General features: G+C 37.3%; 1 protein-coding gene across 5 annotated transcripts in view; it reads right to left on the bottom strand.

The window, feature by feature from the left end:
- Positions 1-24,972, bottom strand: part of grik2 (glutamate receptor, ionotropic, kainate 2) — a 231,893-nt gene that overhangs the window by 75,799 nt on the left and 131,122 nt on the right. For all 5 annotated transcript variants that reach the window (XM_051865971.1, XM_051865972.1, XM_051865970.1 and 2 more), the window contains 3 exons: positions 14,878-15,021; positions 10,333-10,440; positions 6,753-6,866 (listed from right to left, as the gene is read on the bottom strand). In XM_051865971.1, coding sequence (XP_051721931.1) covers positions 6,753-6,866; positions 10,333-10,440; positions 14,878-15,021 — 366 coding nt within the window. The remainder of the gene's footprint in view (positions 1-6,752; positions 6,867-10,332; positions 10,441-14,877; positions 15,022-24,972) is intronic.

Genomic DNA, 24,972 nt, shown 5'->3' with positions numbered 1-24,972 from the left:
GAGCTGATAACTTACTCATTAAAGGGGTCATGAACTGTTTTGTTTTATTGTTTTATAATGTTTTCTGGGGTTCTCTTATAATGTTAGAATGCTTTTACATCAAAAATTGTCATAATTTAGAAATAAAAAGCATTTTTCCTAGCCTGATTTTAGCCCTCTGATTTGAACGCTTTGTATGAAGGGCGTGTCTCCTGTGAGACTTCAGTGTAAACGCCCACTGCTGTGATTGGCTGACATCTTTCCATATGAAATAGCTCTCTCAAAAACTTTTAGCACGTTTTTACTATTACAGTTCTCAAGGTTTACTAATTGTGAAAAATTGTTAATTATAGCATTACATTTATATCTATGGCATTATATTTAGATCGTGGCATGAAAGGTTGCAGTGATGAACATTGTAGTCAATCACAGACATGTTGTTGAGAGCATGAAAGCAGTGATCTTGTCATTGTAACTCGACTTTTGCACACTAACGAATGCTTTCATCATCACTAACAGTGCAAACGCGATGTAAGTTTTGGCTTAAGTCCAGAACTCAGTCACTGATAAACTTGCGCTGTTTGATTGACAGCTCCAGCGTCCTTTGATCGCTTTCTATATATAATTTAATCACCATTGAAATAACATATTATTTTCATCCTACTAAGAGAAACAATGTGAAGTTGAGCGTTTAGTCACTGGTTTGATTTACTGACACAGACAAAGAACATCTGACTACATGAAACATTACATATGAGAAATCACTGGTTACAGATCAGGCATTAGAATTAACACAGTTACTGACATGTTATTGCATTACTGTCGAGTCCATTTCGTAAAAGTCTGTTTGCAAAGCCTGCGCCGAAATGCTATTGATTTACCAAAGAATCCAAAGTGAAATGTACAGAATACAAATAAATAAAGCTCAACTGAGACATTCACATTGTTGAAAATAAATAACCATATTCCTAGCATTAGGATCCTTTGTAAGGTAATGTTATTTTTAGTCCTGTATCGCTCTTATCTCCTCCTCACCTCACTAAGGGGCCATTCACATATCGCGTCTTTTCCGCGCAAGTCAGTTATTTCAAATGTTGCCGCGCGGCACACACTCATAATGGAAGTGGTCACGACATGCATACAGTGCGTTTTCCAGGCGCATCGAGATGAAAACTTCTCAACTTTTCAGAATGCCGCAAGCGCACCGCAGGTCATGTGACAAGAACCAACCGATCAGCTAACAAAACATCGAAATCTCAGCCAAACAGCTGATCCTAGCTGTACAGGGTGGTTTTATATCTCATCTCCATAAATATATATAGTAGTAAAGCTAATGCAAGGGCTAGAAATCAATTTATCCTTTGCTGAAACTTCCTACTCCTCGTGGAGAGCGCAGTTCATGGTTGCATAGAAATGACAGACGCCACAGGAGCACAAGCGCTTTGGAAAGAAGGACGTGTTTTTAGACGCTATATGTGAACGGCCCCTAACATGCCAGTGGGCGGGGCTAATGTTGAAATGAAGCAGGTGTTGATTTCTTCTGTGGAGGCGGAGTTTCACCTATCAATGACAGGCACATTCCAGGATCAGTCGTTCTCTGGGTCTGGTGTCAATAAAAGCTTTTACTGGACTAACAAGGAAGTTTTCAGTTCTGAAACGTACAGGATATTCTTAGTACGATGACCTCTTATATATCAAAAGCTCAAGGAAAAGTTGATTTCTCAGTTCATGACCCCTTTAAAGGTGACTTTAAGGTGACTTGCTGCTAACTAATGCCAGTTTAAGTGTATATATTCTTGTTATAGAATATAGTTGTGGCCTAATGGTTAGAGAGGCATGGTAACCCGAAGGTTACAGGTTTGAGTCTCAATACTGGCAGGAAATGACTGAGGTGCCCTTGAGCAAGGTACCTAACCCCCAATCACTCGCTGGGCGCCACAGCAAAAATGGTTGCCCACTGCTCCGGGTGTGTGTGTCCACGGTTTGCAGTGTGTGTGTGCACTAACTTGGATGGGTTAAATGCAGAGGACAAATTCTGAGTATGGGTTACCTTACTTGGCCTTCACATGTCACTTTCACTTATAGTTTCTATATTCAACATTTTATATTATCTCATAACATTAATAACACAATTGTAAATGCAGTGTAAATGCATTCATACCACCTCTGAGCTGCATTAAACAGTGTGTGCAGATATCTAAATGGCACTTTGGATGCAGCTTCTGTGCCACCTCTGCATTGCAAAGATGGATTATGTTGCTACTGATTTAATTTGATTGGTAACAGCCAGATAGTGTCTTATTTTATTTAAATTTATTTATTACATGTAAGAATTCAACATAAAATATGACACATACCTTCAATAAGGTTATAAAAATTGTCCTTAAACAAGTAAAAATGCCCCTTAATTAATTTAAGGGGGCAAACATTGAAAAGTTGATTTCTGTCACTGCTGAACAGTCAATGAAAGTGTTTGCATCCTATAACAGTAATAAAATCTCTCAACTCATCTTTCATTACTTTTTTTTTTTTTGGAAATGTTGAGCAAACCTGCAGCATGTTTGCTCACAGCCTATTAATAACAATTTCCTTTCTACAGCGGCACAATGATGGCTTCAGAGGCAAACCTGAGGGCATTAAACTTTCATGTAAGGACTGACATTCACCGCTCAGCATTCACCCCTCCCAGCAGTCTCCTCTCACACTTTTTCTCCTTTCATTCATGACAGCTTTGATCCTTGGCCGCCTGACTCAGGCAACTAGCATTTGTAGCATTTAATGCATTCTGATCGGTCACTGAGAGAGAATGAAAACACTCACACTTACACTCAGTTGAATGAATTTGCCCTTTTCTCTCAGATTTATTTAGTTTATTGACAAAAGTAAACTTACTGTGGGAGAGAGGATCTTGGAGTTCTGATAAACCATAATGATTAGAGATGCACCGATACTAAATTTCTCCACAGATACTGATTATTTAGAATGATATCTGCTGATACTGATACATTTTTCTTAAGAAGAAAAAAAAAAACCTACGCTGTAAACTATACTGGGAACCATCTCATTTTGTAGATTGCATGAGACATGATACACTTTTATAAGTTGTACTGTATCTTTCAACATACCTTCTGATGTTCATGCTTGTTTTTTCATGCTATAACTTGTATTAAAGTGGGAGAAAATACTCGTGCTGCTGCTTGAACTGAGGCACTACAGTGATATGTCAGTGTCAATTGTACTATACATGGGTCATTCTTGTTATGCAGAACCTTTTAAGCTTACATAAGAGTTATTTTTTACTCATCTTTTGAAATTTTAACAAATAATGTTCTTAAATGAGGTAAATAATACCGCAAAGAATCACAGAATTCACCAACTCCCTTGCTAATGTTCCAATAATGATGCCACTTCCGCATGACATTAGAGAATACTAACATTAAATTGATACTGGGAACATAGGAAAACATTTAAATTGATCATCACTGCATAACATCTCATCTCAGTTTTCAATGTTAACTTGTCTCAGACTTAGTAGGTAAATTCAAAGCTCTTCCTGACATCAACTCTTGATGCTGTTTATAATAATGTTGTAAGGCAGGAAAATTTGTGCATACATTCTAAATTGGAATCTGTAAACATGTTCCAATATTTGAAACAGTTTGACAGCAAGTCCATCAGAAACACTGAGTGATGCAACAGTGAAGGAATATAGAGGCATAAAGCAGTGAAGACATTTTCCTGTTTTATTTTCTGACTCAGAATACTGTCGTTCTGCATGATCAAAGGGACAAAAACTGAAGATGTGGAAATTCAGAAATGCAGAGATTGCCACAAATGTCAATTGACTGACTGTTTCCTGTGACACTAAACCAGTTAACCTCTACATTTTGTTTTCATCCTTTCAATCAAAAGGTAATTTTAATGCAAGTTTGTGACGTGGTTTGACACAACACATCAACTTTGCAACCTGTGGTACATGTGCAAACATCACTGGCACATGAGCAATAGCATGAGAGGTGCATGTATTTCATTTAGATAAATTCCTTCTCACCGGCATCTACATCTAAATCAACAGAAGTGTGCAGCTCTAACAAACCATTGGTGAGGCCACTGTACATCACGAGCCGCTCAACGCGCGATGCAGATCAAGGCAGCAGCGTGTGCTTGAAGTGTGAATCACACAAGCTAAGTTAGTTTTGCTTCAATTGCACTGCGTGATCGAGTAGATGATAGATCAGTTTGTTCTGATGTATTTGTTGCTCTTAGCTTTCAGGGGAAAAAAAGATTACCGCTATCAGTGTTAGAGATTTTCAACTCAGTATACAGTCCTGAACATTCCACACACTCACATCTCACAATGATGGTGATGAGCAAAATTCACACCATTACATATACCTACGGGTTCAGTATAAGGTCACACTGGAAATCTGTTATTTATGAAAATAAACAAAATTAGGCTTTAAAAAAACACGCTTCGGAAATATTAAAGATGCTTCACTATTTCTATGTTAGTACTCAGATAAGCAAGTTTGTATGAAGTACTTGATGTGAAATGATTATGCTTAAATACAATGTGTTAAACAATTATAAATGCATTAAAATCACCTCTTAATGACAAAAAAGACTGCCAAAAAAGATCTCTACCAGTAGAAATTCATTTGAGATCACTTCAATAGCTCAACTCCTAGACAGCAATAAGATTGATGGACAATAGCAAAGATAGCTAGCAGCTGTCTCTCAGATGTTTCTCCCCAGAAACAGGTCCCACAATAGAGTTTGAAAAGAATCAGTCTATGCTCAGATTTGCCAAAATGTCAAAGTCTGCAATCAAAAGGCAGAGATCTCAACAAACTCAAACATTTCACAAAAAATTCCCCCAAAAGCAAATGATCAGGGGCCGTATTCACAAAACATCTTAAAAAGTAAAAGTAGCTTATATATATATAAGCTTAATTGGCATGCTGTCCAAGGGGATCGAGGGCTCTGAGCTTGGAATTTAACCCAAACCCAGAGTTCTCCCATATCCCCAGCCGAGAGTGAGGAACGGGGTGGCAGAAGGGATGCAGAAAACTGTCGAGGTAACTATAGGTGAGTCGGCTCTCGTCTGTGTATACATATATACCTCCTCTCGAGCTGATTAGACTGTTTGAACGTGCTCCTTCCAAACTTTGTTTATAAAACATAATTTGTCGCTTGAATTCTGCATTCGCTCGAGACGCAGACATGTAAAAGGCTGACAATTAGCTGAACATATACTAGTTTAATTAGTGACACTTAGCCTACATTTTAAAACCTTTATTTGAATATGGCAACATGATACCTCGTTCTACAATATTTCTATGATTAATTCACTGACAGAGACTCCTCCCCCATCAGCCAATCACTGTGGGCAGAGTTAGTAAGCATGTTGACATCATCCACAGCAATGCGGTCAGCCCTGCCCTTTCTCTTAGCTTAAGACTTTTGTCTATTCTTTAGTAAAAGTTGGTCTAAGCAGCTTTGTGAATAAGTTTTAAGAGAAAACTCAAAATTTTTCTACTGCTACACTTAAAGTACATTTAAAAGTACACCTTTATAAACTAAAAAGTTTGCCAACTACAAGCCTTAGAATACTTTATTATACTTTTCTTAAGTCTGATCAAAACTTTAAGTAAAAGAAAACCAAACAGACTTTTCTGTATACTTGTTGGTATAAGTCAAGTATACTTAAAGTAGAATACTTAATTATACTTAAGTATATCAAAATATTAAGTACAAGTATAAGCTAAGCATACTTAAGTATAATTTTGTTATCATATCTCCAATAAGTACATAAAAATTAGACTGAAATTATACTCTATAATTTTTAGTTTAGCATACTAGAAGCATACTAATAGCACACTTGAATAAAATTTTGCAAGGCAAAAAACAACTAACTCACAGAACTAATACTTAAATGAGAAGAGTGAAATACTTCAAAGAGTAGTGAACTTATACAATTGTCTCTACAGAAATTGAAGAGTTTTCTTAGTATATTTCATCAATAGGCATGGCGTCTGAAAAGATGACAGGAACAAAGCTCCTATCCTGATTGGTGGTGAGAGACCGGAATGGTTGGAACAGCCTCAAACCACAAACCTTGAGTGTTCCGTCACTCAGGGACTATGATATAGTGCAATCTGACATGAGTGAGCTGCCTTTGGCTTCAAATATCAGAGAAGTTTGAGAAAAGAAGGTGAAGGAGCAATAAAATATATATTTATATATATATATTCGATCTTTTAGAGAGAGTTTTCAGGGTCTGCTGTCAGTGTCAGTGGCCTAGTGTCAGTGTAAGAGAATTTAAAAATGCTATTCCACACAATTTGACTCAAATAAAATGTATGAGTTAAATGAAACAGCAAGAACACATGAAAAACAGAAACACAGCAGTGAATAGTGCAATGTACAATACAATGCTACACATTTCACTGCAGTTTATTTTATTTTACTTTATTATTTGATTTTAAGTATAAACCTAATTAAATTGTGTACATATATGCTTATAATAATAATAATCATACTAATAATAATGATAATGATAATAATAATAATAATAATACTAAAATGATTTGCCAAAACATATTCTCTGAAAACAAGCAAAGTGTATAATATTTTATGGGTAAGGTAAAATAAGACAAAAATATCTCTGTATTTTATACATACTTATGGGCAATCACTGAAATATTATGCATCTAAACTAGTAGAAGAAATAAAGTGCAGAGAACCAATAAAAGATAATGAATTTTATTTACCAGTATAGTGGACACCACCAGCGATCTGTTGGAGAGAGAGTCAGTCACATTGGCTGCCTTTCCCTTCTGATTCTCTGTCATGTTCAAACCACTTGCAGGATCCCATGTCCCAATCTGCGAAGAAACATTTAATATTTTCATAAATCTATGACACGATACAAAAAAAAAAAAAAAAAAAAAAAGACAGAAAATGAATACTTCAGTAACACAATAAAGAGCACATTCCAACATCCGATGAGTTCTCTTGTAGGGCCATTAAATCTATAAAACAGTTCCCTTTCGAGGGAACTCAACACTGCGTCAGAATGTTGACGCTATGGGAACGCTTTTACATGACGCCGTCTGAAGCACTTGGCATCATCTGAACCGTACCTTGTGGACTTATGGGTTCAAGATGCTAAAGCTGAAACATATTGTGTTCCAAATCAAGTTTGAGGACTGCTTTGTTACAATAGAAGATACTTACTTTCTCAATCCATACTTCATCAACACAGGAAGTTCTTCAGGTTTGCTTTCGGGGGCAAAGCTTGCCAATATCAGGTTCTTCCATTTGGCCTAGCCCTGTCACCTCACACCTTCACGAAGTGCATGAATGCATCTCTGTCTCCAATGTGATTCCAGGGGAATGGTCAATTTCATTTACGACTGATTTATTCTAGCTCAGTCTGGCCACATGAGGTGTTTGGTGTTGAGACTAAACTGTAAGAAGAATGTGCTTTCCTCATAACAGAGAACCACTTATCTTGAAGTGATATGGGACTCGACTATGATGCAGGCACATCTGTCTCCTGTTCGTATCAAGTTGATTCTCTCAGCCATAGGCAAGATGAGGCTAGGCTAAGCTGTCGCTGTAAAACAGTTTCAGAAACTGTTGGGACTCATGACAGTCGTGTCCAAAGTGATTCTTTTGGGCCTTCCAAAAATGCAGTAGTGACTCAAGACCAAGGGGTTTTCCCTAAGGGGTCAACCCATTTTGCATCATCAGGGTTACGTGCAGATGCCTTTGTACCCTAGTGATGTGGAAGAAGCCAAAATTCCTGTGCTGGGGACCTCCTGTCGTCACAAGACACTAATGACAGACACTTCCCTTCATGGGCTAGGATGCGGTCATAGACAGCTGTTCGGCTTGAGGTCTGTGGATAGGTCACCATCCTTTATGGCACATAAATTGCCTGGTGATGATGGTTGTATTTCTAGCACTGAGATACTTCCTCTCAGATCTCAGAGGATACCATGTCCATGCACCGTCTATGCAGTTTGGTGCACCAGATACTCCTCTGGGCCCAGGGCAGGCTGCTTTCGGTGAGGGCAGTTTACATCCATGGGCACCTGAATCAGGGAGCAGACATCTTGTTGAGGCAGGGGCTGAGGCCCGGGGAATGGAGACTCCATGCAGAAACAGTGGAGTTGATTAGAAGTAGTTTGGCCAGGCAGAAGTGGATTGTTCGCATTAGAGGAAACAACACACTGTCCACTTTGGTTCTCCCTCACACATACAGTTCCGTTGGGGCTGGATGCCATGGTTCAGACGTGGCAGAAGCTACACCTGTACACTCTTCCCCTGATTGCTCTATCCCAGGACTTCTAGAGAGGGTTTGGCCACTGAGTGAAAAAGTGAAAGTGACATGTGAAGGCCAAGTATGGTAACCCATACTCAGAATTTGTCCTCTGCATTTAATTCATCCAGTTAGTGCACACACATTAGGAAGCGTGAGTAGTGAATGCACACACTTGGGCAGCCATTTTTACTGTGGCACATGGGAAGCGATTGGGGGTTAGATACCTTGCTCAAGGGCACCTCAGTCTGCTGGTATTGAGAATTGAACCATTGGGTTACCAGTCTGACTCTTTAGGCCACTACTGCCCTGTAAATAAGCCACAGAGATAAGAGGTAGACATAACCGGGGATCAACTGTTGAGCTCTGGTCTCTCAACTGAAGTTTTTGAGACCATCCTTAACTCTAGAGGTCCCTCCAAAAGGAAACTGTATGCCTTAAAATGGAATCACTTCACTTTATGTGTAGAGAGCGCCATTTGAATCCAGTCAACTGCCCGGTTTGTTCAGTTCTGGAGTTCCTTCAGGATTGCTTTTCTGCTGGGTTAACCCTCTCCACATTGAAGGTTTAATTAGTGGACACTGCTGCTTACCACGCACCTTTCGGTGGTTGTTCATAGGGGGGACACCATGTTCCCCAACTGTGTGAAGTTTCCTATATGGGACTTTGCAGCAGACGGTGGACCAAGAGATTTGCTTTGCCCAGTTCGAGCACTCTATTGTTATGTCTACCACGTATCTTGGTGGTGTAAACCTGTCCAGTTGTTGCTGTGCTTTGGTTTCCCTAGACGGGGTTCATCAGTATCCAAGCAACACATAAGCAAATAGATCATTGAGGCAGTTTCTGTGGCTCACAAGCTGTATGATCTTCCTTTGCCCTTAGTCATCAGAGCCCATTCTATTAGGAGAATGGCTTCCTTTAAGGCATTGTTATCATTGATTTCCCTTCAAGATGTTTGTGATGCAACAGGCTGGTCCGCTCCACATACCTTCATCAGGTTCTACCCCAGGCTCTCAAGTGCTTGCGACTTGAGTTTTGTGCTCATTACAATTCACAACTTTTGGGCAGGCATTTGTTCAGTATGGTGTAGTCGGTTTGAACATTCCCATAGCGTCAAAAATAACTCTGGTTCCCTGAGAAGGAAACGAGACGCTGCGTCACTTTGCCATACTTCCTGCATGCCTGGGAGCGACTTACTTTAGCCTATAAGAAGCTGACCAGGTGTGTCCTTTATAGCCATCATCTGTCAAGGGACTATGTTTCACCAGTGAGATTGGAGTGATTTCACATGCTTCATACACAGTCACGCAGAAGTGTTCCCATAGCGCCAACATTCTGACGCAGCATCTCATTCCTTTCTCAGGGAGCAAGGGTTACAGTTGTAAATGAGACATTTTAGTGAATGTTGTCTGGGTTCTTTACTCATTGGGACATTATCTGTGCAGAGGCTTACAGGAAGTGATGCGAAGACCAAGGGAGCAAAATGGAGAGATGGAAAAAAAGAGAGCAAGTAAATGAGAATTGCTTCAGCGGACCAGAGGACTGCAATCCCATTCCTCCCTTCTCAAACCCGTCTCATTTACTTCAGAGGACCCTCTTGAGAACTGACAACTCAAAACAAGATGACAAAGTGCAGACGTTCACGCACGTTCAACCATCAAAAAACAAAGTACTTCAGAAAACACACAGCCTGTAGTTTGTAATTGCAAATCACCTGTTTAATTCAGACTTCATAAGGCTAAAGGGCTACTGAGGGCCTTATTATTAATGGGATAAATTATTCATGAAGGTGCAGACTCATGTGGAAGAGAACTGGGAGGTCACGGTTTGCTTAGAGGCTCTCCGTATGTGTGTGTGTGTGTGTGTGTGTGTGTAGGTGTGTGTGTGTGTGTGCGGGGAGGATTTTTATTGTCTGTCATTAAGTGGCTGGGTAAGTGTGTGTATTTTCAGGTGTACACACATTTGTCCTTATGAAGGACAGCAGGTACATAACTAAGGACATACGAAACCAGAGATTTCAGCACCTTCTCTAGCCCCTCTTCCTTCAGGCTGATCACATCCAGATCGAAATCTGTCCTCAGGCCGTTGGTCCTGTTGAAATTTATCCGTCCGGTCAAGCCATCCCAGTGGGCCTGGAGGTGTAAGAAAAATACTCATTATAGCCAACCTGCAACATCCAATGAATCTGTCCTTTCTGGCCAAACAGTGAATATACATCATTTATCACACTTTTATATGTTTTTAAATCTGATCTGCAGGACAGACTGTCCACATTGTCATTGTGCAGCTCATGTGATCAGATCGGTTTGCTGAGGCCAGTTATTATAGTTAACCAAAAGAAAAACCATGAACAAAAAACTTCTGTTACTTGAAATTAAAATAAACTTTAACTGAAATTAAATAAAATATGTAAAATAAATAAATAAACATTTTATTTCAAGTCAAGTCACCTTTATTTATATAGTGCTTTTTACAATGCAGATTCTTTCAAAGCAGCTTTACAGTGATAACAGGAAAATAATTTGGGCTGCACAGCAGCTCTAGAAGAAAATAGTGTCCTTGTCCAGCTTAAGTAAATTCAGTATTGATTCATGTAAAAATCATTGGTTATTCATTAAGTTCAATTCATAGTTCATTTCAGCTTGTTTCCAAGGCAAAAATTCTCATTTTCATTTAGTTTAACTTGATTTACTAAAATAACTAAAACTAAAAGTGAAATAAAAATAAATAAATAAATAAAAAAAGAGAGGAAAGCTATATAGACATTATGGCTGGGCATTGACACAAATTTCAGGATTCGATTAGATTTCGATTCACAAGCTTACCATTCAATTTAATTGTGATCACGATTTGATTTTTATATTGATATATATATATATATATATATTTTTTTTTTTTTTTTTTTTCCAACCCAGAATGTAAAAAAAAAAAAAAGAATAAAAATCACAAAAACACAAAATAAAATGATTAAAACTTACTAAAATTAATATAATGAAATTATTTATGATACTAAAATAAAACTGGTTCAGTTTTCAACTTATCTCCTACACATTTCTATAACAATAACGCTATTATTTTCACAATTTCTGTCAAATTATGCAGAAGTATGTGTATTTGTATTTACGCTGTAAAATGATCTTAAAAAAATACATTTTTTATGCATTCATACCCACTGTATGAAATTGTTAGTAGATAAACAAAATAAACTAGCGTGTGTAAAACTGTGCCTTAAGAAAGTTTATTTCCCAGAGGATCCAAGAGAAACACCTGTAAGCGTTGGATCCAATAATGTATTCACACATTACACTCAAAGACACACAGCAGACACCATCATTTTCATGTATTTTTTGAGTCTATAACAGTGTCTATAACTACACTATACTCTTTTTCACAGGGCTAAAAGGCAGCCTGAGTTGCTCTCAGATTGCAAATTATAGGTCAGATTAGTGTGATTTCTGCTATTCAATGCCATCCAAAATAAATAAATAAAAAAAAATAATAATAATGTGTAAAGGGAAATCATTCAAATGAGGAGTGAACCCAGCCATACAATGAGAAAATAAAATTCTACGCGTCTGTTAGTGCAGTTGCAGTATGGATTTGTGTTTTTGTATGTGTGTGATTCACTACTGCAATGCATCAAAAAGTTTTTAGTCCCCATAGTGCATATACTGTAAACGGTGCATCTGTTTTTAGGTCAGTACCAGGTATCCATCTAGATTAGTGCTTTGGCATTTTCAAAGATGGTGAAATGTCATCAGACTAAGCAGCCCTCCAATTATCTGTTCCAACAAAAACCTCAGCACAGCTTCACCAGTCTTTCTGCAGCCCCAGGCTTTACTTGTAGTCTAGACAAAGAAGATCCAAAGAAGGGCAGGAGGGTCTGGAGCAGGGTCATCACAAGCAGAGATTTGAGTCAATTTATGCACTGGATCACGGAGAGCAGACCACCTTGATTTTATGTATTTATATCTGCTTCGGTTTGCCTTTGGTCTTAGCTGGCTGGTTAAGATATCACGCACAAATAAAAGAAGGGTTTTTAGTCTGTCTAAATATAGGCAGCAGAATGACAGGAGAGCTCAGATTAGTCGTCCTAGTTTTCCTGAAAATAGCACGGAGAAGAATCATTTTCAGAGATTAAGATAAATTTGCTGCCTTCTGCGCGGCAGTGCTCTCACGGAGTGATATTCCAGGTCAGAAACAAGCAAACGCACACACACGGGGGAAACTGCTGCACTTTCACATGGTATTTCAATACAAAAGGCAAACACATCTCCTTTCAATGTTAATTAGTTTTTTTTTTTTTTGGTTTTTTTATAATATATATATATATAGATAAACTACTTTATTCATAAAAGTCATTTGCCTTGTGCAATTAACATTATTACCACTTGCTGAAAGTTTAATTCAAAGAACATATTCTATTGATCATGGCAGCAGTAATGTATTAAACAATGGCAAAAACATTAAGGCCAGGCATATATTCAAAAACGCTGTGAAGATGAAAGCATTTTCAGTGTTTTGTAGGGTCAATTCTGGTGCCTGGATCACAGCGATGGAGTACTGCTGTACAGTCTCAGCAAACTATGTCAGATTGTGGCACTCAGAACTGGTCACTTTATTTTAATGTGTCCTTGTTACAAATGTTGCATGTACACTACCGTTCAAAAGTTTGGGGTCGGTGACATGTTTTTGAAAGAAGTCACCAAGACTGCATTTATGTTTTTTGGTCATGTCTTTTATTTTAAAGTCTATTCAGTTCCTGTTTCCTGTGTATTCTGGTTGTAGGCGGTGTCCGAAATTGGCCCCATAACCCTTAAATAGGGTATTTGTAGTGGTGTCCGAAACCATAGTGGACGACATCAAGTGCACTCATTCAATCCCACAATGCAACACAATAACGAGTGTACAAACCGATGTACGCTCAACAGCTAGAGAATACCCATAATGCACTGTGAGAATCACACGGCGTATAAATTCCCGTGTCTGACCAGTAGATGGCGCCTGCAGCTGAATCATTCATCCATCCATCTATTTTCCAAACCACTGGTCCAATGTGGCTACAGCATAATTTCATACAGGTATAAATTATTTTTTAATTGATTATTAAATTGTTTAATTAAGGTTTATTCATTGATTCCATGACAGAGTTCAAGATAAATATTTTCATAATTACTGGAGCTGCCAGTTTGCTAAGTTTCAAATGATTATTAAACAGCACAAACTATGCAAAAGTGGCAGTCCTTACGACTCAGTGTCTGAATTCGCACACTCGCTTTCATTCACTCCTTCAAGTGAACTGTATTAGTGTACTAATATAGGGAATAGTGAATGAGGGATTGCCATTGTTTCCAGGTGTGTCCAGGCTTTTTTTTTTTTTTTTTTTTTCCTAACCTTGTTAAATGTATTCATCATTTTTGTCAAATTCTTGAATTTAAATGTATGCATTTGTTTAAAAAAAATATTTAAACAAAAAGTTCAATTAGAATAAGAAATCGGGTTGTTGCCAATAAATTGTCATTGAATCATTCGTTCAATTGATTAGTTAAAAATGGCTGATTCATTCAGGAGCAAAGCAAGTGACTGTGTTTATAAATGGGTCACTGAATCACTCGATTTATTCAAAAATGCTGATTCATTCAGTAACAAATCTCAGAGATACTCAACGGTGGCTTTGTTTGGGACTAATTTTATTGGCGAAAGTACAAAAAAGCAGACAAAAGTGTCTCAAAAATGTAAATCACTTAATATTAACCTTGTTTATAATTCTGATATCATTCTGACAGTCTTGCTCATGTGATGTTGATTAACTTTTTTATAAATATTAAAAACGAGAAATCATTCAGGGGAATTTTTGTCCCCATATCTGGAATTTTAGTGGCATTTTTATTAATATTTAATATTTATTATTTATTTTATTAATATTTTTATTAATATTTATTAATCATTAATATCCCACTTCTGATAATCCAAATGTAATATTTTTTTATTTAATTTACCAGCAAAGAAACAACAGCAGGTCATGTAAACCTATTTCATAAACATAATTACCAAAAAAAACAAAACAATGTTCAATCTCTGAAGTGTTGTCCATCGCGCACAACTTTTTTACGCTTGCTCTGTTGACTGAAGGTATGAAAACCAGCCGATACTGTGGCGCAGTTTAGATGCATTTTGGGAGTTGTGGTTTTTATCCCAGTTGTATTATACTACTATTCACGAGCTTCGATCAGGTCACTCGCATCAGTGCGTTTAAATATTTTTCCACAGCGCATGCAGTAATTTTCCGTCACAAATACAACTGAACTGGTCACTGTGTAGAGCCCTAATAATGCTTTGGTACTCAAGAAGCATTATTATTATCAATGTTGAAAACTTTGATGAATATAAAGTTCATTAACTTGAAATAGAATCTAAAAGTCTTTACTGTGACTTTTGGTCAATTTTGTCCTTGTATTAAGAACAAGCCATTAACTAATATTACTATTAATATAAATAATATTATTTGTGTAATTACACTGTAACAAGGACACGTTACAAGTCTAACTGAGCAGTGTGATGTGCCGTACCTCTTTGATGAGCGTCATGAAGCGGTTGCCGAAGCGCCAGGGCTTGTGGCGGTTACACTGGAGTGAGCTGACGGTGATTTGAGGAGACTGTTGGACGGCCACAGCCACCACATGTACTGCGTCATACATCAGGGCAGCATCTGTCTGGAAACACACACACACACACACACACACGGGTCAATCGGCCATCAGCAGTACACCTGAGGCTCTCCAACGATAATTAATCGAGCCTTAAATGCAGGTTAAAACTTCAGTGTCAAGATCCATGATTGGTGCATGTTCAACTCAATGACCAATCACAGAGAATGAGAAAGTGTCACAGTAGCCTTCAGCTGACTGCCACAAACTGACAGCCCTCCATACCGGAGACCTCTCATTCCACAGACCAAAATAAAATCTAATTAGTGTTTGCCTTGGATGATTGAGAAGCAATCACAACACCTCCCAGACTGGGCCGGTATGGAAATCATGCCTGAGGGGGCTTCAGAAATTGCTATCCTGTCAAATAAATCATAGCCAAACCTGTCATTTTCCAGCTTTTGTCTCTGATTGTCTGCCGCAAGATTGTGGCTAAAGATGGCTCTAGCCTAATAATACTGCAACTTCACACAAGCCTATTTGTATGTTTGCAGTGAAATAAATCAGCATGGCTGAAGATTACAGACAGACCGCAATAAGACTCATAACTATGAAGGTAAAAAAGTAGCAAAACCTGAGAGCTTGTTTGAATTTTAGCACTTACACAATAAACATTCACAGTGCTACAAATTTCATTGGTCAGGCATCAACCGATAAAACGGCTTCATTCCCACCCGCAGTTCTGCTCTCTCGCATCTGCATTTACAAGTGCATAAATAAGTATTGTAACAGGAATAAAGTCATATCAAAAGTCAAGGTGTTCAGATTGCTAAGTTGTACTGCAAGATTTAAAAGGTTGTACGTTCCGACTTACTGTAGTAAAGTGTAAAAGTAAATATGAAATACACACATGTATCTTTCAAAATGATGGGGAAAAAAATATTGTGTTGCTAGCAACGTGCTAACATCAAATTCATTTGGAATCAATAGTCTCCTGCACGATTTGTGTGAGGAGCGTTGTGTGTATAATACACTGATGTTCCTGGTCAGTCATGAGTCAGTTATAGTATGGTAAATAGGTGCTATGTAGGCAGCAGATAGCAAGCAGCTCACTAGATTTTGGAACAGAGCCAGTCTGTCATGTTAACATTTAAAGTGGGCCACTAGAATGTATTTCTGACCAGATTTAGCATGGATACCTGACATGTGAATAAATGTGATTAATCCATTAAATCTATTGACTGCCCTGATTGATGCCTACGCTTTAAAAAATGTTGGGTTAAAAACAACCCAAGTTGGGTTGAAAATGGACAAACCCAGCGATTGGGTTGTTTTAATTGGTTGGGTTAAATGTTTGCCCAACGTGTTGGGTAGTTTTATTTAACCCAACTATTGTTTAAAAATGACTATATGACTGGCTTAAAATGAACCCAAAATAGTTTGGAAATTAAAAAAAAAAAAAAAATCAGACACATAATTACTAGAGGCAACAATAATAATCAAAAGGTGAACATTTATTAATAAGCAATTTAATACATGTTGATTGTTTGATTATTATTCAATAAACTTATTAATAAATGTTCATTTATTAAACATATTAATAAATGATAATTTCCAACATTCTTTTGGTTCATTTTAAGCAAACAATACAGTATTTTTTAAGCAATAGTTGAGTTAAATAAAACTTCCCAACCGCTGGGTTAAAACAAACCAATCGCTGAGTTTGTCCATTTTCAACCCACCTTGGGTTATTTTTAACCCAACATTTTTTAAAGTGTATCAAAGCAGACACATATATGAGTCATTCTGCAATGTTGGGTGCATTTCATGTCTATTGATGATAATTATAGATCTTTTTTTCCAACTGACAGCATTGTATAAACACACACAAATATTTTATGCACCATAATTTTCAGTTTACTTGAAATTTCCTAAATTGACACTTTTTTTGCAGTATCCGTTTTTGAAGTGAGTTCAAAATAATGAATAATAAAACTTTAGTCAACCTTATCCACAATTAAATTTATCTCTAAAATCTGAATACTTCAGAAAAATAAGGTTTGTTAAATTGAGTGTAAATTTAATTGTCTTTAAATTAAGAAAATATTTCATTTTAAGTCTGCAAATGTTCTGTCAACTATATTACAAGTGAGCAGCCTCCTGCAACTAAAACACCATGTGACCAGCATCATATAATGTTATTTCTTCTGTGGCTGTCATTTTGAACACATTACTGTAAGTCTCCTCTCCTCTTTTTTTTTTTTTTTTTTTTTTTTTTAATATTTTACCTACAATAACCTCTTCTCTAGGAGTATATTAATTGACTATCATCGATGTTGGGGCCATTGTTATGATTTAAATGATTTCAATTTAAATATATATTCACATTTGAGGTCAACCTAATTAAAAAATAAATAAATAAATAAAAATAACATGTGGTTGGCCAGAAAAGGCCTGACACTGAAATAGGTAAACCCAGGGAAATCCTACGTTATGAGGACAAAATGTCCCCACGAAGATGGCAATATCCGAAATCCTTGTCATTGTGGCAATATTTTTCGTCCCCGTGAGGGAAAAATGCTTATAAACTATACTAGGTGATGGTTTTTGAAAAACTAAAAATGCAGAAAGTTTTCTGTGAGGGTTGTGTTTAGGGGCAGGTTTAGGATTAGAGGGTTAGAATATACAGTTTGAACACCACAGCTGACAAGGTTCCCAGGAAGGAAAACATATTTTCCCTTGTATAATCAAAATGGTGTTTAAAGCTTGGCAACTAGCAGGTATGTTATAGCGCTGAAAAATTGAAACCGAACATATTGTACTCTTTTGTTGATGTGAAACGTATCGCCAATTATAGAACGAGCCATATACCGTCGACTCACTGCTAGCTGATATAGCCTCCGACAAGGTTCCCTGATGACTGAGAGGAGGAAACAACCACTATGATATTAATAATCTGTCCATGAGCGAGTGTTGATGAAAACGAATGGGTGTGAAGACGCCGCGGGAGATGAACAGCCCACTTTGGGCCCAGGGCTTCAGTCACCAGCTGCTGGTCAAAATGACTAGAGGGTGCTGTGTGTGTATGTGTGGAAAGTTTGACTTGTGGCTGTTTCGCACCACCACAAAGCTGTCAATCACCCTCCTACCTCTTCCTACACTAACACACAGATCGGCTTCATAATCACTTGTCCGCCATTCCACGCATGTCAATCAATCAGGATGCGAGGGGAGCGCAAAGTGGCAGCCACTGGTCTTGGAGGGAGATGAGACACGGGATGAGGCGTTGTCAGGAAGGAACGTGCCATGAATTCGCATGACCGATCGCCCCCGTCCCCCTCTTTTTGGCATCTGGCTGGGCCATTAAAAGGGGACAGCCGAGGCTGGGGCCCTGCCGCCTATCTGCGGAGAATACACATTATCCTGAGTCACCCGGCCCACCAGTGAGGTACCGTACGTCAATGAGCTCGGCTTATGCATTGTGAATAATAAATAAGTAATAACATCAGACAAACAGAAGACAGGGCCTCCACCTGAATACTAAATGAACGCTCCTATTACCCGCCTGTGTGTGTGTATTAGCGTAGCTTTGTGTGATGGAGCGGGGGGGGGGAATCAAAGCCCAGGGTGCATGTGGTCTCTCCAGGGAGGCATGCTTTGTTTTCTTCAGATTTTCATCAAAGCTTTATGGATCTGTCGGCCTGACTTACTCTATACCAAAGCGCAGCAGCCCATAAACATACGCTACAGATGAGAAACTGGTGAAGACTTGTAAAACATGGTGGCTTCCATCTTAACCAGGGATGTCCATTTACATGAATTCCCATAAAATCGATTGTTGTTTAGATTAACGATCAATTAATTGATTAATCATTAACCTTAACCTCTTAAATACGAAGCAGGGGGCACTACTAAGTTACGTTACTTAACCACTTGCATAACCAACACAAAACAGGTGTTGTTTCAAAGCTTAGAGGCTTGGCTTTACAGTGAATATAAGGAATATGACCATCACTAAACAAGTGCTTTTAAAATTGCTGACATTTTCATAGTATATAAAAAAAAAAACTGCTTTACATGAAAATATGATCTGTAAAATCATCGTACATAACAGACTTGTGTCATATATCGTTGAAAAGGTCTCAACTAGCAGAATACAACAGGTATATTTGTTAAAGTTAGAGACCAAACAATAGCAAGTATTTGTATGAAAAAGCGGTATACACGATGCTTTTGCACCATGTTTTTGTTCGTAATTTCGTGAAACATTAGTAAACCATAGTAGATCACATATATTTATTTAGAGCAGGTGGTTTTGAACGAGCCCTAACACAACATAAGACAATGTGTAGACAGTGGAGTGACACTGACATGCTGTTTGGCTAAAGCTATAGGACTTCCAGGATCTGATCCCTTTGTGATCATGACGCAGTGTTTTCCAACGTCAGTTCAACCAATGGAAACTGGATCTCGGGGTATGGTAGGTGGGTATAGTTGGTAGGGACAATGCGTGGAGACCACTCGGACACTGTTTTACAGCTGGAGCGCCCGTTGGATTGGTTTGATCACTCAGATTGACAGGTCTTGATTTACCATGTGCCACAGAGTAGGATCGTACAGCTGAAACAGTTTTTGATTACTTGTTTTGATTACTGATTGCTTGTTGTTTATGTACTTTTATTGTGGTGTTTACACTAGTAAGTAGTTCTTATGTTCATTAAAATCCTTGGATCCTTGGTTAATTATGTTTAGAAATAAACAGTTAGCCTACATAATCCATTGCATGACTTGAAGAGATTAATACATTTAGAATAAGTAATTTCGGTGCGCTCGTTTCATTTTTTGCTCTTGTGTCTGCTGCACGTGTTTTGCACGCACTTCAAAACTACACTCTGGAATGATGACCTTGCTTAATCGTCCATCGAGAAGTTTTATTGATTGAATTATTATCAATTGTGAATTAATCATTAGCATCCCAAATCTTAACGACTGTTGAGTTTAAGATATCTGCATTAGGGCTGGAACACCTAAACCATAAATCGATAATAAAAAGAGTCAACGGTGAATTAACAGTTAGTTGGGACAATGTTAGTTGGGACATTGTTCTTATATTGCAAGAATGTCAATCAAATTGTATATAACAATATGTCAATTAAATGGAGTGGTCTAACAAAAAATGTAAACAATATTTCTTTATGGACTCTATAAACTCCACTTAATATTGAATCAGTTTTGTGCACAATTTATGGCATATATAGACTGCAATTTGCACTTTCTATGAAAATGAGCACTGGACTGAATTTCCCTTTGAACCTGATTAGTCAATGAAATAAATACAGATTATTTATTTAATAATAAATAAATAAATAAAAATAAAATACTGATTATGTTGTTGATGTTTGTCAATTCACTGTGTAGTAGTAAAAAAAATATATATATTTCTAAGAAAGGATGGTGGAGGCAACTTGTGCTTTTCAATATGGTTGAGAGTTTTTTTTTTTTTTTTTTTTACTGTTAAATTATTAGAATATGAACATTTACATTTTGCAAAACAGCTGGTCCTAACAGCAAGCAAGCAATTAAATGTTGCTGTCATTCGCACAAACAAGCATGTCAATCAAATGCAGCAGTCAAATTATTTTAATTAAAGCAATATGTCTATATGGACTCTATAAACTCCACTTAATACTGAATCAGTTATAGTTTTGTGCACAAAGTATGGCATATATTAAATAGACTGCAATATACACTTTCTTTGAAGATGAGCACTGTAATGTATTTTCAAATAAACCTTTAATCAACCATGGATATTCCTGTGTCTGCGTTTCCTGAAACCATTGTTCCAACAAACATTCGCACACAGCATCGCAAACTTGTGTGGTTGGAATGACAGCTCTCGACCTGTGGTCGAAAGTTTCTTGTTTGCATGAAGTGTGGACTTAATAAATCCTTAACTTGAGCCATTTTACTCACATTGAGCAACACACAGAGAAAAAAAGACAAGAAAGAGAGAGACTGAGGATGTTGGAGAATGCTGTACATTTCTATAGCTGAACCCAACAAGCAGACTGGTAAATGATTGAGCAATACAACCACTTCACTCTATAAACATCTCATTAAAATCAATTATGTCACTCCTGAATGAAATCAAAGCTAAACACTTTAACAGCTGCTTTTCCCCTGTGTAAGCCGATGTGAGCGTTACCTCAGATGTATTTTCTTTTTGCACCTCGTTCGCACGTCCTCCCCTGCCTTGTGCTGGAAGATTTAATCTTCTCGGCTCAGATTGCTTTCAACACTTTTATGAATTGTTAAAGTGTGGCGGTCTGGCAGGGAGGATTCTGTACATCCCTGATCAGGGCTCTGGATAAAAACGTGACTCAGGGGTCATATATTGCAGAAACTGTCCCTGAATGGTTGTCAAGAGAAAGATGCTTTCCCCCAAATAATGGTTACAAAATCAACCAGCAGGTTTGACTGCCAGAGCTAACCAGACAAAACTGATCTGCATTTATTTGAATGGAAATTTGTTCCAGGACCAATAAAAAAGGGAACGAAACAGGTAAGGCATACTGATCTCTCAAAGCTGTTCATGAAGTGTAAGGATAACATACTTATGTCAAGCTGAAACCTTTGAGAGATCATGCTATTATCTGTCAAAATCACTTAGTATTGACACACGAAGCACTTCTCATGTGACCCCTCTAAGCTTTAACTGTCAGATAATCATGAAGGAAATATGACATGCAGCACATGGGATTAACCTGGTGCATTTCATCAAGATATGGATGATAAACATCAGCTGTGACAGAGCCATGAACACATCCCCACAGACACAGAGAGAGAGGGGTGCTTATATAATGTGTATGTGCTCTTTAAAATATCCATTATGGCATATGGAGCACCTCATTGTGCATACAGTATGAATTTACAGAACTAAATTTGAAAAGCAGGCAACCAGAAAAAAATATATTGACTAGAAATGTCCACAACTTTTATTAATTTTCAACACAGTTCTAGGCTGGGAGCTTCCAGAATTGCCCGGACTGTGGAAACCACAGCACATGTACAGCATCTCATATGCAAACATGGTGAAGTGGTGAAGTGGTCACTCTTAGTTCTTGTATGTCTTATAGAAATAAGAAGAGCTTGTAAGTGATTTTTAAAATAACAGATTTTAGTGGCTGTTTACACAACATCGTTTTCAACTAAAAACGGAAACTTTTTAGGCATTTTCACCATTCATTTACACAATAAAAGTGTTTTGGTCACTTGAAAACGCAAACTTTTGAAAACGGTTTTCAAAGTGCACGTTTTTGAAAAGGATACCGTTTTATTAAGTAGAGATGCACTGATATTAAATTTATTAGATTAAATTTTATTAGACGGGCGCATCAATCGATTGCTTAACGCCGTTGCGGATGTTCTATTTTTCCGGTAAAATCACAAAACAAATGCACACAAACATGTCCCTGCTCTTGATATACAACCATTGATGGACATCTTTAATTCTAATGAGAAAAAAAAAAAAAAAACTATGCGAGGACGGATTAGAACACGCAACCTTTGATACTGTTAACAAAAATCCTACCTCTAGACCACTAGGAAATTCAAATGTCCATTGTGGATCGATGTATTTATTCACTAAATTGAAGAATCTCGGAACAAACAATAAATTGTGTTATGAAACTATCACATTAAACATGAGTTCTTTATGTACTATTGAAATTGATTTCTGGACATCGCAATGTTATTTTTCTACAATTGTTATTGTACATATCTGATATAGCATTACATTAGCAGCAATTTTGTTCACTGTTTTGTTTCTTTATGCTTTATTAAAAAAAAAAAAAGGTCCCCCTCAATGTTCAAGACATGGTTACGGCCTTGCTCCTCTCTAGTGTGTGTAATATATATATATATATATACACAAAAAAAGTGATTACATGAGATGTGATACATTCTGGTAAGTTGTATTATATCTTTCAACATACCTTTGATGTTCATTCATGTTTTTCGAGATATAACTTGTATTGAAGAGGAAGAAAAGACTCGCGCTCCGCGCTGCCGCCTGAACTGAGGCATTACAGCGATCTGACACGTCACACTTAAGAGCGTCAAAACGCCATTTAATGTTTGAATTTCATGATAAAATGGACAGAATTTGAAAACTGAAACTTGTATTATTATCAGAAGTAACAAAGCACAAAGCTTTTTACGATTATTGAATGGGAGGCGCTACAAATAATATTTGATGTAGGGAAAAAACGCAGACATGGCAACCCTGGCTTGAACTATGGATGATTCATAGGGTCAAAAAGAGCCTGCTTTAGCATCACTATTTTTAAACTGTTAATGCGTTAAAATTCAACACAAGAGTGATTTTCTTCACACACAGTATGTATGAGTTGCACGTTTGCACAGTCTGACACGTTTTCCCTCACCCTTTTGATTGACGGGATATAATCGGCCCTGATCATCCGCAGTTTTTAAACAGTTTTTGTTGGCCGATGCATCGTTGCATCTCTAGTGTTAAGTGTTTAGTCTATCCACCTTATTTTTTCAACTCGGAAGTAAGATGTTTTCTGTGAATGTGTGAGACTTCCGATTGATTTCATAACATGAAGAATATCAAAGTGCAGTAAACTGTAAAAATAAGGTGGATAGGCATGTGCGTTTGGCGTGTGTAGTCTTTCTTTACAGTGACATAGCTAACTATTTGTCTGGCATGCGTAATACAGATTTTTTTAGTCATTTTCGCAGATCCGTGTGAACAATCTTTCTTTGTCATCTGTACAAAGAAAAAACGTTTCCGTTTTTAGTATAACATTGTTGTGTAAACGTACCTATTAATATTTTCATGGCTTTTTTTTTTTTTTTTTCATTGCATTTCTTGGTAGAGGTTCAAGTGGTTGAAATGATATTACAGAACAGGAATAACTCACATTTGAAATGCGAATGTCTCAATGGTTTCTGTTGTTAGCTATTAGGAGTACACTACCATTGAAAAGTCTTGGGTTGGTAAGATTTGTTAATGTTTCTGTAAGGTTTTAAAAGTCTCAATGCTCAACAAGGCTGAATTTATCCAAAATACAGAAAAACCGTAATATTGTGAAATATTATTACAATTTAAAATAATTGTTTTCTATTTTATTATATTTTTATTCCTGTGATCAAAGCTGAATTTTCAGCATCATTACTCCAGTCTTCAGTGTCACATGATCCTTCAGAAATCATTCTAATATGATTTGTTTGTTGCTCAAGAAACATTTCTCAACATGCACCCTTCATAATGCAATTACAATGAGACTTAAGCAATATTACAGCATTTAAATGCAATACTTCGATCATACTGATGCGATTAAATAATCGTAGTAAAATATGTGGTGTATGCCGATATCTTAATCGCAATAAACAGGCATGTAAAGACTTTTATCACATCTATTCCACTTTGACGAAAGTGCACACGGATGACGGTGTCATGTCCAGATTCGTAAACATGGCGGTAAAGAAGGCATCACGTTCTTGCGGTGCAGAAGAAATTGAGTTCATGTTGACAATGTAGTGCGACAAGAATATAATACATAGCATGATCTCTCAAAGGTTGCAGCTTGACATAAATATGTTATCCTCAGTCTGAAACGATGAGCAACCAAAATGGTGAGTTGTACGAAAACATCAAAATGAAGACATTTTAATTGTTAGAATAACGACACTGACATATAGCCTGACACCATCACATCTGACCGCAGATACTGAATCAGAAGGCAAACTTTACTTAAACTGCGTCTGACAGAAGAGTCAACAGCTTTCACGCACGTCTTTCAAAATAAAGACTAGGGAAGCGTTGTTATAAATGACAGAAAAATCTGTCAATGGCGGGGAAAGAGTTAACCACTTTCTTTAAACTTTGTGTGTGTTTGTGTTAAATAAACACATGCATTCTTGCACACACTGCATCAATGGTGCTGTCAGTCAATGTATGCTTGACTGCACATGCAATGCTCATTACCAAGA

Source organism: Ctenopharyngodon idella, chromosome 16 (genome assembly GCF_019924925.1).
Source record: "Ctenopharyngodon idella isolate HZGC_01 chromosome 16, HZGC01, whole genome shotgun sequence".
NCBI lineage: Eukaryota > Metazoa > Chordata > Actinopteri > Cypriniformes > Xenocyprididae > Ctenopharyngodon > Ctenopharyngodon idella.
This window is presented reverse-complemented; position numbering and strand designations above follow the sequence as displayed.